General features: G+C 33.1%; 1 protein-coding gene across 6 annotated transcripts; it reads left to right on the top strand.

Moving 5' to 3' along the window:
• The first annotated feature begins 1,891 nt into the window (after window positions 1-1,891).
• On the top strand, window positions 1,892-16,393 carry LOC130815107 (uncharacterized). 6 transcript variants are annotated; one of them, XM_057681458.1, is made up of 14 exons: window positions 1,896-2,170; window positions 2,272-2,412; window positions 2,497-2,621; window positions 2,709-2,747; window positions 2,898-2,990; window positions 3,084-3,200; window positions 4,833-4,928; window positions 5,712-5,825; window positions 7,212-7,265; window positions 8,116-8,163; window positions 13,292-13,442; window positions 14,999-15,164; window positions 15,684-15,753; window positions 15,877-16,393. In XM_057681458.1, the coding sequence occupies exons 2-14, from the start codon at window positions 2,334-2,336 to the stop codon at window positions 16,132-16,134; spliced, it is 1,410 nt and encodes a 469-aa protein (XP_057537441.1). In that variant the 5' UTR covers window positions 1,896-2,170; window positions 2,272-2,333; the 3' UTR covers window positions 16,135-16,393. The 6 variants fall into 6 exon arrangements, with proteins under 6 accessions (XP_057537444.1, XP_057537445.1, XP_057537441.1 ...); XM_057681461.1 differs by lacking the exon at window positions 2,497-2,621 and having other exon boundaries at window positions 1,892-2,170; XM_057681460.1 differs by lacking the exon at window positions 1,896-2,170 and having other exon boundaries at window positions 2,182-2,412; window positions 2,507-2,621.
• The last annotated feature ends 411 nt before the right edge of the window (window positions 16,394-16,804 follow it).

The raw sequence follows: 16,804 nt of genomic DNA, 5'->3' as shown, positions 1-16,804 counted from the left end.
GTACGCTATGATATGTACTCGACCAGATGTTGCATTTGCTTTGAGTATGTGCAGCAGATACCAGTCCAATCCAGGAGATGCACACTGGATAGCAGCGAAAAATATCCTCAAGTACTTAAGAAGGACAAAGGATAAATTTCTGGTATATGGCGGAGCTAATGAGTTGTTTGTCACTGGATACACTGATGCAAGCTTCCAAACTGACAAAGATGACTTCCGATCCCAATCTGGTTTCATATTTTGTCTGAATGGAGGAGCTGTGAGCTGGAAGAGCTCCAAGCAGAGTTCAGTTGCAGATTCTACAACAGAGGCTGAGTACATAGCAGCAGCTGAAGCAGCAAAAGAGGCTGTTTGGATTAAAAAGTTCGTTAGTGAACTGGGTGTAGTTCCTAGCATTGAGAATGGCATCAAGTTGTATTGTGACAATGAAGGTGCTATTGCTCAATCCAAGGAACCTAGATCTCACCAAAAATCTAAACATGTTGAAAGAAAATTCCATCTTATTCGAGATATTGTTGGAAGACAGGATGTAATAATAAGTAGAGTTGATACCACGGATAACATAGCAGATCCGTTGACTAAACCACTCCCTCAGCCGAAGCATGAGAGTCATACTAGGTCTATGGGGCTTAAGCATATAGGAGAATGTCTTTAGGTTGTTTACTTCATGTTTACAATTATAAAGAATTTTGTTTACCATATGTTTGGAATGTTTATCGATAATATAAATGGTTTGTTTCTTATTTAATTGCTTGGTTTAGTATTAAATAAAATGTTCATATAATTTGTGTTTTCAATAGGACTATTGGAAACGTTTCGATAATGGAACCCTATAAGTAAACTGAAATCACAATTTATATAATGTCCCTAATCTAAATCACTAAATTGGACATAAGTGGTTTATTAAAGATTAGCATGTAATTAATTGATAGCTCGGTTCCATGGGCTATGGAAACATAGAGATGTTTAATCGATTACATGGATGCATACCTGATGCATTGAGACTTGACCTAATCTGATTCGAAAGGGCAGAATCGAATCCTTATATTTAGTGGATTCCTTAGACATGAGTATGTCTTAATCACTACGAAATAATTAGTTTAACCTTGACGCTGTTAAACGTCGTGCTGTAAAAGGAGGCTATAAAGGCAGTGATCAGGTGGGCTAAGAATTGAGTGGGAGTTATGGTCATACAAGAATGAATAAGTCCTCCTATGTGATAGGATTGGTGTGTAGGCCTCTTGATGAGCGAGAATTGAAAATTGCATGGCCATGCGGAATAAGATTAAATGGTTAATCCTTAGTTGAACAATTCGAACTCAGAGATCAAGAAACATAATTTGAGAAATAACACTGTGTTGTCAAATTTCACATTAAGTGGCTTAAGGAATTTATAATTGTGCAATTGTCTTCGGACAAGTGGGAGATTGAAGGAATATGTCCGTAGACATTTCCGACAATTACTAAATATAAATATATAGGATATTTATGAAGATAATAAAGTTAATTATTATTAGTAATTATATTTGCTTGCTAGAGAATAAATATAATTGGTGGGTCAATAATAATTGGACCACAACTAATATAATTAATCCTATAAGGTCTTACAAAAGAATCAATTGAACGGTAAATGACTCGGGCCCATTAGGAGTATGGGCTTGCGATCCAATTAGGTTAACAAAAGAATCGGTTTCTTTTTGACCTAGGTTACTAGTATTATATGAGGATATAATGCTAGTAGTGGAGAAGTGGGGATAATGGGACGATGGATGTGAGTATTATAAATACGTTTATTTAAACTCTCACCATACACAATTCTCAATCAAAAAAAGGTTATTGAAAAACCAGGAAAAGCAAGAGAAACAATCTCTTCCGTTCTAGCAAACGTTGGTGTTCAATTGATTCCGGTAGACTGAATAGAGGAGCAGCGTTTGAGGCTCTCAATATTATCTTATCGCGTTATTTTCGTGGATTTCACGCTACAAAGGTAATATAGACTAATCCTTTTATATGATTCATATGTTTGATTATGTTTATGATCCTGAGATAGATGTTAGGAAAGTGTTTCCTGAAATTCCGCTTTAAGCATCCATCGAAAACAAACATTAATTTGACTGACAATTCTTCATTCATCTTCTTTCTCATCATCTGATTTCAGTACAAGTTAGCGGTAATCACGAAAATCCTTTTCTTTTGGTTAATTTACATGTTGCAAATATTAAATGTAGGTTTTAGTATGTGTTTTTTGCGTTTGAATTCTATTTTGTGCAGGTACAAGGGTAAGTGTAATTGCATCATCGTAAACAAATTGCTAATAACAATCGACAATCTCTATGTTTGGGGGGCTTGTGAATGCTAGTAATAGTCCCCATCTCCGCAAATCTGGAAGTAGACCTGTTTTTGGTGAACCTGGTAATGTTTATGACCTTCTATTTCAAATGTGAATTTACATGTTTGTCTGTTAATCAATGCATGATGCTAAAGTTGTATGATTAGGTGAAAACAGTGAAGAAATTCTTCTACATTCACACGTTTCTAATGAAATGAAGGGTATTAATATAACTACCCCTCTAAGTAGCACTTTCATGATGCCATCACCCACTTTTTTGTGGAGATTTAAGGTGATTTTGATATTTTTATAGCAATTATATATTGATTTTGTGATGTTTATACAATTTCTCCCATGTCCTGATTTGATTTAATTTCAGGTATTATTGTTTTTTATCTGGGGCTTTTGTTGTTGCAAGGTCAGCTTGTAGTTCTTTTTTTTTTTTTTTTTTTTTTTGTTTTAGTGTCCTTGTCTTTTAGAATTGGTTTGAACTTTGGAGGCGTTGAACAAGTTATAAATAGAATGTATAGCAGTTTGATTGACAATGTACTTGTGTTATGACTTTCAGATTGGATGGCATTCTGTAATGCGAATGAGCGCTGATCTGAGGGATCTCTTTTTGTACGAGGCCTTTTTATACTACAATCCTCTTCTACTTGTGGTTAGTATAGTTTATTATGTTTCCTGATCTTTGTATGAACTGAATTTTCCAAGTCTACTCTCTATGTATAATTTGTGTGGATTGTTTTTGCAGACTTTGATGGTTTGGCTTTGGGGGATAAATTTATGGGTCTTTTCTCAGGCTAACGTTAATTATTCAGAGATTTTTGACATTGATCAAACTCATCTTACTCACAAGGAAATATGGAAGGTGATGCGTACTTTTATGCTTTCAATATTTAGCATGCACTTTTACAATTACTTTTATTAGGTCCCTATTAGCTTCTGGTATATGCTGTATCACCACCACCTTACAGAATTGTTTTGCTGCTGGAGTGCTAATATTTTTGATTAACAATTTTAAGATTTAAATATGATGGAGGGTTGCACCCCACCTTATCACGTGCAATGACTTGGGGGGAACCAATCAGCACCTGACCTTGAACTTTATTACAATGGTCTTGAATTCTGTCTTGGCACTTGTAAATTGAATGATGTGATGGTTTCTTACTTTGAAGTTCACACTGAACTTACTTTCTTGCATTTTTAGAGTAATTATTAAAACTGTTTTGTTTCCAGTGGTTAGCTGTGTCTAGGATATTTTACTTTTTGGTTGAGATTCCATATAGCTCCGTTTCCTGTCAAAATTATACTTTGATATGCTTAACTAGGAAATTAAGTATTTTCTGGTCTAATTTACCTCAATTGTATTCAAAGATGTGGGCACTCTAAATTTTCAATGTGACTTGTTTTGGTCTTGGCCAATGAAAATTGAAATCAGCAGCTTATTTGTTGGTGGGATAAGATATGGAAAATGATAGCAATTCCCTCTTCTTGCTCCCTTTTTTTGTTTGCAGGAAAATGTTATATTCCATGTGCAAGGCATAGTATAAATTGGCCTCTATATCTTGCTTTCTCCTTCCAATGCTGAAAGACTCATTTGCTTCCATTAAGGTTTCCTTCTCTTCCATAACTCATGCCTCCTTTGTAAAGAGCTGAAGACAATTTGTTAGATAAAATTTATTTTCATACTTTAAACCATGTTTACTCTTCTTTTTTGTTTTCCATCATCACCTTCTTGGCTTGTTCACTAATCTACATCATTGGGCTTCTATAATGCAAATATTTTCTGTTCATTTTTTCCTTCTTCAATGTTGTTGGAATTGGGGGGGGGGGGGGGGGGGGGGCCAAATGAAATTGAATAAAAAGAAAAAGAATAGAAGACGAAGCGAGTAGTTTTTAATTCCATACCTGTCTAATCTAAGAAACAAGGAATGAATATGTTCCAATTTGTTTTCACTTCAGCCCAGATGAGGGATTGGGATAACTTAATTGAATTCTTCATTTTCGTATTCATGTCTCTATTAATCCTCTGTTTCCTATCCCATATATATTATAGCCCCATAAGAGTATTAACCGTGTCAGGAAGCAAGCCGCTACCCATTTTTTCTTGCCAACCAGCACTATTAATTGTGCATGATTTATCATCAAAATTAGCTTTGCTCTTTGTTGTTTTTGGAATCCATTTAGACACACAAATTGAGTAGTTTGTTTTTTGTTGTGGCTGGAATTTGATGAAGAGTTGTTTCCGTACCTTATGTATGGCCTAGGTGGCTGTCTTTCAATTTCCATAAGCTATAAAGTATGAATAAATGTATCTCGAGTTCCTCTTGCACTTCCTACTTGTGTGTATTTTTCTTGATCTATTTATAATGCTTTATTCTGATTATTCTACGTGGCTGTTCCTTCTATATTCTGCGGACCTTTAATTTAATCATTTTTTGATTGTTTCTCCTGTTTTGCTGAAAATATTGATCGAATTCATTGTTGTGTTTGGTTGCAGTGTGGCACCTGGATGACCATTATAGTTCCAACGAGTATGACAGCGTATCTTTATCTGTATTCAGATGGAGAAGTATCATTAGCAGCATCTCAACCAGTGTAATAGATACTTCCATTTCTTGACCTTTTTTAAAATTACTTTTAATACTCGTATAATTGCAAATGTTGCAATTATTTTTTAGTTTTGAAAAGAAAATTTCAAATCATATCTTTTGTATAGCTGGAGTTCAATGTTAGCTTGTGAGCATAACTTAAATCTGTATGCTGATTGGAAGCATTCCTATCTTATTTATATACTCTGATTTGTTATGTTTTCCATTTCTTGACCATTTTTCTTTCATAGTTTTCTTTTTCTAATGCTCTGATTTTTCATGCTTGGAAAATGAAGAAAAGTGTAAGAAATGTTTGATACTTCTTATGACACAGTTTCTCCTGTCTGGTTCTATTCATCTCCTTGTCTCAGCTTCATGTTTGTTGCCATGCTGAGGTGAAAATAATGTTCACCGGTCTGCAATCCGTTGACAATTGACTGTATTGCTTGCCTTTGTATTCTCATTGTGAAAGGCTTGACGATAAAATTAATGCATACAGGATAATTGCAGTGTACTGCATGATAATTTGGTAGTCTGGTTCTATTTATCTCCTTGTATCAGCTTGACTAAACATCGTTTGCATTAGGATCAAGACTGAATCATATCAAAGCATATGTTGGACTCTTCACTTTCTAATCTCTATGCATATTTGAATGCTCTCCAAATTTGTGTGGTGTATGTCCCTATGGTGTTGAGTTCTTAAGTACTTTGTTTGATTTTCTGGTTCCAGAAAGGAGGTATCTTAATATATGACATTGATCAGCTTTTGTTTTACATCGCCTATGCAGGTTCTTTTGTACATTGTTGTTGTTTTGATATTAATTTCTCCGTTTGATATTTTCTCCTTATCTTCACGTTACTACTTTTTGAGAACTCTTTGGAGAATAGTTCTTCCCTTGCAGGTAAGTAAGCTCTTTTTCCGTCATGCAATTTAATTTATTCATGCTGTGCATGATTTACAACTATTCGTTTTAGTTACTTCTGTTGTAAAATTTTCACACCATTTGCTTTTTTAAGGGTTTAGTTAAAAAAGTTATTCTTATAAGAAAGTTTTCAATGAGGATGCTGGATGCCACATTATTACCAAAATAAAAAATGGGAAATGATTAAGACTAGAGCCTTTACTTTTTTTGAAAATCCATACTTTTTGCTTTGTTGTAGCTTGAAATATTGAAATGTTACCTTAATGTGGAAAATAACTTAAACATTGCCACACAATATTCTTCAACAATAAAGTTGTATGCTGGAGCACATTGCTGGAAATGATCAACTAACACTTCTAATATGTTTGACTCGGTACTCAGTAGTCTATACCATCCTTGAGGTCCGATGACAAAATTTTTTCTCAAGATCCTGGAGTATTCTTTGGCCTACTACTTCATTTGATAAATATCACCTTTTATTGGTTTGAAAATTCAAATAGAATAATTGATGTCTCAGGTTTGCAGGGCATTTGTTTATCTAAACTTTTCAAGGAAAATTGTCTCGGTGGCAGAATTGAGTGCTCATTAGTTTTTGTGCTGACTTAAAGAAATCACATATTTTGCTGGAGAACTTTGCAATGCTTTTGCCACAACAAAACATTATGGGCCACTGCGACTTAGAGTGATTGTACCAGTCAAAACTCGACCTATCCAAGACCCAGATTGAAAGATTCATAGATACTGGTTTTTAAACAAACTCTTTTGGCCTGGAAAGATTTGTTCGAACCTAAAAGAACTGATATTTTACCCAAAAAACCCAAAATTCATTATACTAAATAGTGTTTACGTAATAAATGAAAATAAGTGATTTTTCAATTCAATTTGGTTGTAGTATATTTTGATGCGGATAATATAATTTTTATAAGTAGATTACCTTTTTATTATAGAAAATGACAATTTGATGAACACATTTTCACAAATTTTATTCTAAAATTTAGTGAAATTAATCTTTAAAAGGGAAATAAGGGATTGTTATACAATTCCTCAACTTAATGGATCAACCCAAACCCAAACCCAAACATGATTTAACTGATCCATTTGAAAGGTATAATTGTAACACATACACCTACACGCCCACACCCTGACATTCTTCCAGAATGGCTGCTTTTTATTTTTAAATTGGCTTGCATTATGCGGTCTCCCTAGACGGATTCCTCTAGACTTTAGAGAGATAATGGGCGTGTTAGAAACACTTCAGTGTGGTATAGATGTTGGTGCATTGAAATATATCTCTTGTCTTTTGCTTATAGGACATCCTGCATTGTTTTTATATTTTGACTTGTACTTCACTGGTTTTTAATGCAGACAATATCATTTGCTGACTTCTTCTTGGCTGATATCTTGACGTCCATGTCAAAGGTATCTGTAACTTCTATTTATATTTTATATGAAAGTTCACGTAGTTTTCTATTATGTAGAATTCATTCTGAAATTGCTAAAAAGATGCACACATAGCTGCTGGCTGTTTCTGTGGCACTCTCCTTTGCAATTAAGATTAAATTATTACAGTATTGGTGCTTCTCTTATAGAAAATTGGACAATTGTAACCATGTACTGCAAGTTTTTGCTCGGCCTACCTCCTGAAGTTCTATTCCCTGGATATTGTTTTTATCCTTCTCTCTTAAAGTGTCTCTAGGTTTTGGCCGTTGGGAACAGGTGATAGACTTCAGTACTCTTTTAGCTCAGCTATTTTTGACCTTTTTACATCTTTCCTTTCTAACTGATAGTCCAACTTTCCATTTAAAAATATTCCTTATTGCTCTTACTAATTGCACCTTGTTCCTAATTTGTCATGCTTTCCCTCTAAAAGGCTTACTTTTGTCCCTATTTTCTCTCCAGAGTACGTATATGGATTCCTCCTTGTCCCATTACATCAATTTAAAAGTAATTTGGAAGCTAAGTAGGGAACAGAGAGAGTAATAAAAGATTGACAGATGCTTGTTTTGAATAGAGTCAACTTTTAAATAGAAAGGGAAAACACCGCCTTTTTTTAGCTCGAATAGTTTTTGTTTTTTTCGCATACACTCTGCTATTCTAGTTTATAAAAGATTGACAGATACTTTTAAAACATTAAGTTGCTATGATGAATAAATTCTAGTCATATTTTTTATCAATGCTTCTTGGATATATTCTTTCTCATTGTTTTAGTGTTAGTTTCATCTTTCTGGTGTCTAGATGATTGTTTACATTTTTTTTGGGTTTGGTGCAGGTTCTATCAGATTTGGAGCGTTCAGTTTGCCGCATGGTCCATCGGCAGGTTCGTTTTCGTTCTCTCTTTGTTTCCCTCACCTCCTTGTAAATTTATTCGGAAAAAAAAAAGATTTTTAAAATCCAAACTGGGAGACTATTATCTATCAAGAATTTGTGAGAACTGAAAGCCACAGCAGCTCGATAATAACCATAAGTCTTGAACTTGTATTAATGTAACTTCAATGTAATAAACATTTAGATAGCTTCTTAAACTTTAATAGTGTGGTTTTTGCTCCTTGAAATCAAGAAGTCAAAAATCCAAAGATATATTTATTTTATATTACAACTCAAGTAAATTTGAAGCAAATTTGCATTACGGTGTGGCTCCAACGTTGTTATACTTTTAAATGATCCTTACCCCATAATATTGGTGTTATATTTCACCTTATGGTTACTTGTTGAATTATACATTTATTTGAACTATGTAAAACCGATACTTCAGATTTCCATATTCAAATTCGGGAACTTTTTTTCTGTGCCTGTTTCTGCTGGGAAATTGTCGAATTTATAAAGAGGACTTTAAGTGAGAAGTACCTTTGAATTAAGAGAAGTGAGATGATCTGACTGCCACGAATGGTGCATGTGACAGGAGTGGCAATCTCGATACATAATTAACATTTAATAATAACGTTTAATACAAAAATATTGCGGAAGTCTCAAAATGTCGAACTGTTAAAAACTTTAAATCATAAAAACTAAAATTGTTTAAAATAAAAGTAAAATATTGCATCTGATAAGAAATGTTGTTTGCTCAAAATGAAAAAAATACATCATCATCACGTCATCAATAAAGATAAAAAAAACAGCTAATCTCAATAAATAGTAATTGATGCAGCCTAGATCGGAACCTAAACTAAATCTTGCAAAATGCTGCCATCCATGATACGGATGACAGTTGATTGAATCGGTTAGCGCTTAACGCCGAGCATAACTTTTTATCCAGCTCAAAATACGGAAATTATACGCTACATTTACAAATTAATAATGTAAGTATGAACTTATAATTAATTAACCCACCGTATACTTTTACCATATTTTTTTTCTGTTCCATACTTTTAAGACATTAAGATACCATTCTCATTCATGACACAAGTACGTTACTGCCACTAATACAATTCGGTAATCTTAACACTTAAGTAAGTTCATTTGGTTAATACTCATAACCGTACCATGCATCAACACTAATCATTTTTATCACTGATCAACAAGCACATCAATTTATGTAAGGGTCTGGTTAGGTGAGGACCGTAGTCCTAAACCCTAACTGTGGTGGAAGTCGTCACCCCTCTAATACAATTTATGCTCGAGCTCTACAGGATAGGTAGGTAACCCCCTGTCTTACACCGCATTTTACGTGCTAGCCAACACGGCGCCGGGATTTTACATGTCGGTCCATGGTTCGACATTACCTTACTATCAGGGTCATTCAATCAATATTCATTCATACAAGTACATCACATTTTAATTACTACAATTTGACTTTGACTTTGACTTTTACTTTGATCAACTTAGGTGATAACCTCTTTTATTTGATAAAATTTCATAATCATAACATAAAATTAACCTTTATGTCTTTATACATTCATTATTAAATTTTTACACATTAAATTTTATTTATAACTTTATTTTTAATAGTTCGCTAAAGTCACACTAATAACTTAATATTTTATTAATAGTCTCCAAATTAATATTGTCCACAAGTAGCTACTAAAATCTATTTCTCTTTAAATAAGTTCCCAAAATCAACATTTCCAACTTTACAATAAATAAAACTTTATTCTCTTAAAAAAAATCAAATATTCTAACTAAAATTCAAGTTAAAATTGCATCATTTGGATAAGTTTCCAAAATTCTACAAGTTCACCAAAAACCAATATTTCAAGTTTAGAAAAATAAGTAAACTTATTAGGTTTGCGAAAATCAACATTCTAGTTATAAAACAAATAAAATTTATAATTTCACAAAAATCAATATTTCTAGTTTTAAAACAAGTCAAAATTATAATTTTCACAAAACTCAATATTTAAATCAAACTCTTTTTTTTATATGATAGTGGTCGAATGGCCTACGAGTGTTTTGGGCTCTTTTCACATAAAAAGAACGACTTAATTTAATTTATCCTACTAAATTCTAGATTCAAATAATTAACATAACCACTTAAAAAAAAATTTTATGCATTAACTTAGAAATTTACGATAACTTTAAGGATAAACTTAAATCTCAAAATAAAGTATAATAACAATATTCTTAATATAACCCTACTTAATATAAAATAAGTTCATAAAATAACTTACTACCTTATAAACTAATTTGAAGGCTAACAAAAACATATTAATAAAGTTCTAAGATAAAAATTCTTAAATATAATAACATTCCTAATGTAACACATAACTCATAAATATACTAGCACTAGTTTATAACATGAATCATACTTAATATCACTAGAATATAATTTTGCACCCAACTTCCTAAACTTGTTCAAAGATTATTAAATTAACATACTAAAAATACTTTTAGCATACACATACTTAATATAATCTTGATCATAATCTCATTAAACTGACTTCATACTAAAACATATAAGCATATTTCATACTTTGCATATTATAAAGTAAATATAATGTAAAAATTCCATAAAAAGAGTAGGGTAAGTAGTTGTACCATACTAACACCAAGGATTAGTACTAAGTACTAATTAGGAAAATAATAAAAAATAAGGCCCTCCAAGATAGATAATAGTGCTCCAAAGATAATGAATCCAAACTCCCAAAATAATGATGATCTTCTAAGCTCCCAAAATAATTAAATCCAAACTCCAAAAATAATGATACATTAAGTACCCAAAGTAATAACCTAATAATGCTCTAAAATGATGATGATTTAAGCTAAATAAAAAATGTTCTAAGCTCGATCTTCTTGAATTTCTTCAACTAATATTAAAGGTATTAAGGTAGTAAGATTTTAATGAAGTGAAAATATAAGAAATAATGTTAGAAAGATTTGATGATGCTGGTGCAAGTGATCTCATGGCTAAGGGGGTATTTATAATGGGTTTGGGCAACTTTGTAGTTCATTAGATTGTATGAAAAAGAGTGTTAGGAGTATAGAAAAAGGTTAACTTGTGTAAGTGATTTAGAGTGTGTAAGTGAATGTGTAAGAGTTTGAAGTGTAGAAGAAGGTTAGCTTGTGTAAGGAAATGATGATAGCTTGTGTAAGTGATGAACATCATGGGTTACTATAGAAAGGATTTTGGTTCATCAAATTTTTGTTCTAGTATGTACAAGTGAATATACTTTAAAATAATGGGTAAATTTGATCATGTAAATATGTAGTTTACTTAGAAAATTTTGCTTAAACTATACTAAGGTTAATAATAAAAATACGACTCATTTTTATGTATAAAATAATTAAATCACAGTTATAAGGTTAAAATAATAAGTAGTAATGTTAGTTTAAGGAAGAAAGTTAAAACGTAACGTTTTACAAACTGTGAATATAATAATAAAATTTTACTTTTCGTACTATAAAATAATAAAATAGTATTTTAGTGCTTATAAAAAAATTTTAAACAAAATAATATTTTAAAGTTTAATATTTGAAAGAAATTACAAAATGGAAAAGGTTTAGGAATTAAAGATGGTTTGAAATGGATAACCAAAGGATTAGAAATTTGAATTGAAAATTCAGAATAATTAATCAGAAGGTTAAGATTAAAAATTTTGAGTCTGTTACAGTGCACCTGCAACCACAAAGAAAGACTAAACCAGGGGCTGATGTCCCGGAAAGCCCTTCGATGCTTAAGTCAGACCAGGAAAGGTAAGGAATAATTGTAAGTGTGAGTATGAGAGTAAGATTGCGTAACTTGATTTCTGTAGAAGGATGATTTATTTATAAGAGTCTATGTAGAGAAATTGTAACTGCCAATTGGTTATTCCTATAATGTTGCCTTATGGAGAGCATGATCAGGGAAGTGACATAGTGGCGGCAGTTTTCTCGAAATGATGGGTGGTTACCCAAGGAAGTGTCTTCAGTTGAAGTGAAAGCGAGAAACTGTTGTGTGATGTCTGATTATGTAACTTTGATTGTTATTGACTTTAAGGGTCGATATTGACTTGTACTTTTGATCCTTGACCCATTGACCAAGGGTATTTTGGGTATTTCAAGTATGTGGGATTTCTAATCCCCAACATTGCCAATTTCTAAATCATCTTTTCTTGGTGAAACCTAGTGGCATATCAATATAAATACCTTAATTTCAGCTATTATTGGACTGCATGTCTTCTCTCCATTTTTTGAATGTGATTCATAGGAAAAAAATCGCGGATCTCGTCGCGAATGTGGTAACGATTGCAATGTCATAGACGCGGCACCTTGTGGTGTTACGCTCGTTTCGTGGACTTTGCAATGTGAATTGTTAATTTGAAATAAATCCATTTCATTAGAGTAATTCAACTTTTCTAGAACATATATTTAAATTAAAGCTTATAATAAACTTTTTAGAACCTAAAACCTTTTTATAAAAAGATAATAAAGGCTAATAAGTTAGAATATTAACTTATAATGGTTGTTACTCTGTGATTTTAGATCACAGGTTTTCCGGTTCGATAAGCTCAATATCCGTTATGAAGCAGCCGCTATGTACGGAACGACCTCATTTTATTTCATGATATAATCGATTGTTTGAATTCCTTCGGTTCTTTTTTTGGGATTGTTTCCTAGGAATTAGTTTCTTTTGTTGACCAAGGATGGAAGGCTTAGTACTTGAACCTCATATCTCATACTCCTCCGTTCCCATGAATTTGCTACAATTACATTTTACATGTAGCATACTTTTTAAAATTTGGTTGGATGAGTTGCAAGAATAAAACAAAAAAATTGTATTGTGTAAATGGTAGTAAAAGAGGGAAGAAATGGGTGGATGAGAATTAAAGAAAGCGGTGGGGACATTTCCATAAAATGAATTGTAGCAAAATCATTGGGACACTTCGGAAAATTTGACAAATTGAGAGGGACGTAGTGAGTAGTTTTTAGTCATGTTGTTTGATGTCAAGTCCAACAGCTGAATATGCTAGTTTTACTTGGCTAACCGTAACTATATATATGTTATTGATGATGTTATAAGACTATTGGTATAGGTTGCTACTACTGCGTGGTTTGAGGCTGATTCTGTGTGTGGCAGTCACTCCGTTGCAATTCCTGTGGTTCTGGTGCTTCCTTATATTTTCCGACTATTCCAATGTCTTAGGCAATACAAGGACAGTGGAGAAAAGTCAAGTCTTCTGAATGGTAAGATTGTGTTATCTAGATGCATTGTGTTGGCATTGTTTAAAAATCTTCTTGGTCATGTATTGCTGACTTTTGATGGAGACCAAAAGTTTAGCTGATTTACTGGTAGAATCATTAATACCAAGAAGGTTATGAACTTACATATTAAGGGGAGAGTGTTTCTGCTTCACTGCTTTCAATTTTAACAGTGTAATAATAGATATCCTTTTGCTACTCATTACATAATAGCTTGGAGTCTCGGATCTTTCTTCTTGTTTCGATTGGAGGTAAGGCTGGAGAATCCCCTACGGTCAAGGGGAAGTGGGATTTAATCCTTCCTGTAAGTGGATAGTGTTTCTTTTTTTTTTTTTTTGCAACTTATAAGAATTCTCTCACAATTCTTTATTGAAGTTTCTTACAAACTCTTCAATAGTGTCTCTGACGTCTTTGTTATTCTTGTACTTGAATTCATCTTGCATCCTCATAATACAAGGAACATTGTGTTGATTCTTTGTATATCAAAGTGTATTTCTAGCATCCTGCACCAAGATCTGTTGTGCGGAGAAATAACACTAAAGGGAAGTGCCATACGCCTACAATCAAGTATCAAGTTACTGAGCACTTAATTGTCTAACATCATTTCTTTTGAGAAATAATTGTCTACCATTATCTTACATATTAGTTATTTATTCTTGTGCAAGAAGCATAGTCCATGAAAGATAGGTTCCTATATCCTATTGTTAATTGCCTTTGGGTTGCTATGTGGTCATGAGGATAAGTGAATGGCATGAACTGTTTTCAGTCTTTTTCTCACTTGCTTTTGACATCTTCATTAATTCATCCTCAAGTGATTATATTACTTTGCATAATCTAACAATTAATATTTTTTTTTGTTCCCTGATCGTGTAACTTCATATCATACTTTCCTCATTATTGTGCTACTTGGATGACATGAGCTTCAGCTTTCTGACTTTTTCTAATGGTACTTATATTTCTTATAGATGCATGTGATTTTTATCCATTCCTGAATTTTGGCATGTTGGGCATGCTTGATTTTTCTTCATTGGGGATTTCTAGCCATTTCTGAATTTTGACTGAGCTTAGAGAATGTACAAGCTTTAATTGTACTGTGATATGCTGATATATTTTGTGATAATGTGTGTGCCTCATTGAGTACTTCATGTATGTAAAATACTGCAACCAAGCCTTCTTTTTGCTGCATTATAACTTTGAATTAGCCTTTTGAATACAAAATATATGGCCAGTCCATAGTGGAAAAACAAGACCGCATCATTACATTGCGGCTGTATCTTAAAGGTTTTTCAGTTTATAGTGGCCAAAATATTGGATGGTACAACCGCAAAACCATTTGCGTTGACCGTAAATCCGTTTCGCAACCGTTACTACGACTGTGCCGAAACCTTATTTTTGCACTAGTCTTGACTTGCTATGGCCATGGCCTTATTGGTGATGCTGCACACAGCTTGACACTCATTTAGATCCCTCCCTCATTCAGATTGTGTTACTACTATGAATTCCACAATATACTAACTTCAGTCTTATTGTATTTGTCTCAGCTCTAAAATATTCTACTGCAATACCAGTTATCTTTCTTTCAGCGCTGAAATATCATGTATTCCCAGACATGTGGACAAATATATATAGGCCACTTTGGCTGATGTCAAGTTTATTAAACTCTATTTATTCCTTTTACTGGGATATTACGCGAGATTGGGATATGAGGTATGTGTACTTGACATTGGTCGTTGTCTAGCTCGCATTCACATGTGTTTTATTTATCTGGCTTTTCCTTTTCTTTGGGATCCTTGTTACTATGAAACTAAAGTTCAATGATGTTATGCACATATCCTAAGACGTTCCAAAAATGATCCAAAAACTATTTACTTGATGTGATGAAAATAATTGCTAAGTACTTCCTCGGACTCTTTTAATTTGCACCATGTTAATACCATGTTCTCACAAAAATTTGGGTCTATGAGGAAGCATAAGAAGGATCAAAATTTAATAAATAATAAATCATACATTGTCAAGGTCAGAGGAAAAATGAGAGGAGAGAATGTGGCAATAGAGATATAGGTTCTAGTTGAAGCAAATAACAATATGTAATTGGAATATGTCATGTTCTGTTAATCATTTGGTTGCTCAAAGACGTCTCATTTTGGCTATATCAATAGATTCTTAGAAAACAATTGAACAACAATATTAAATACTTAGTTATGCTTATGATCTCGTTTCATTCAGTTGTTTCACTCGGATATTCAAGTTTGGAAAACCTCATATTTTCTCATATCTTCTGTATGGACGGAAATGGGTAACTACCACAACCCTCCTTTTGAAGTTGTTTATTCCTTTCTCTATTTCTCACGATAAATTTTCATTTCAATAGCATGCCACTCTATAGTTAATTATTCCATTATTGTTTACGGATTTTTAGGTTTACTGTTGGGTGATTGGAAGCAATTTAATTTTGCGATGTACTTGGACGTACAAGCTTTCTGCTCATCTCCGACACAATTACCTTACTGTTTTCACTATTACTGCTTTGGAGATCTTCCGGCGTTTTCAATGGGTTTTCTTTCGCCTGGAGAATGAGTGGAATAAAATGAGTGCAAAGTCGCATATTCAGCTATCAGAATGTGACGATTCTAATGAGAATGCTAAATTGCTAAACTCTGCAAATCATAGTGTATAAACGACTGAACTGAAATATTGCTTTCCTGTTTGCAATCGCCATGTTTGTGAATTTTCGGGAAGAATATCCCTAGAATTGTATATTGATTTTGAATATTGAGCCATTGTTTATAAGATGAGATCATTTTGTGCATTTGAGAGAACTGTGTTTCACTTCGAAATGTATGAACAGTGTAGCAATGGAGTTTTACTACTCGCAGATTATAGAAGCATGCAAGCTACAAATTTAATATTCTGTAAGATTTTTGACCAACAACTTTAACTTGTTTTTGTATGATAATTTTGCTAGTGTGTGGATCGTCCCTCTATAATTATTTTGCTAATGTATTGGTTATTTGCTCCTAAACTTACTCGTAGTTGCAAGCAATAAGCCCGTTTTCCTGGCTTCTGGAGTAATTTCGGTAGTTGACAAGTGGACTCCCAAGATGGATAGTCAATATTCTACATGCAAGCAAAAGATATTCATTTCTGCTCTATTTTGCCTTATATCCGTAGTGCAGAAAAAGGCTGCATCGTTGTATCGCCACTGCATCGTAAAGGTTTTGAGTTTACCGTGACCAAACTATAGGTCGCGTTGACTGCAAAATCACCTTTATTGACCAGAGTCTTAATTTTCTGGGTCTCTGATGAATACGAAACCCCGTTGATGGGGGAATTCCAGGTTTTAACAC

This window comes from Amaranthus tricolor, chromosome 6 (assembly GCF_026212465.1).
Source record: "Amaranthus tricolor cultivar Red isolate AtriRed21 chromosome 6, ASM2621246v1, whole genome shotgun sequence".
Classification (NCBI taxonomy): domain Eukaryota; kingdom Viridiplantae; phylum Streptophyta; class Magnoliopsida; order Caryophyllales; family Amaranthaceae; genus Amaranthus; species Amaranthus tricolor.
The sequence above is the reverse complement of the archived record's forward strand: the minus strand, read 5'-3'. Positions and strand labels throughout refer to the sequence as shown.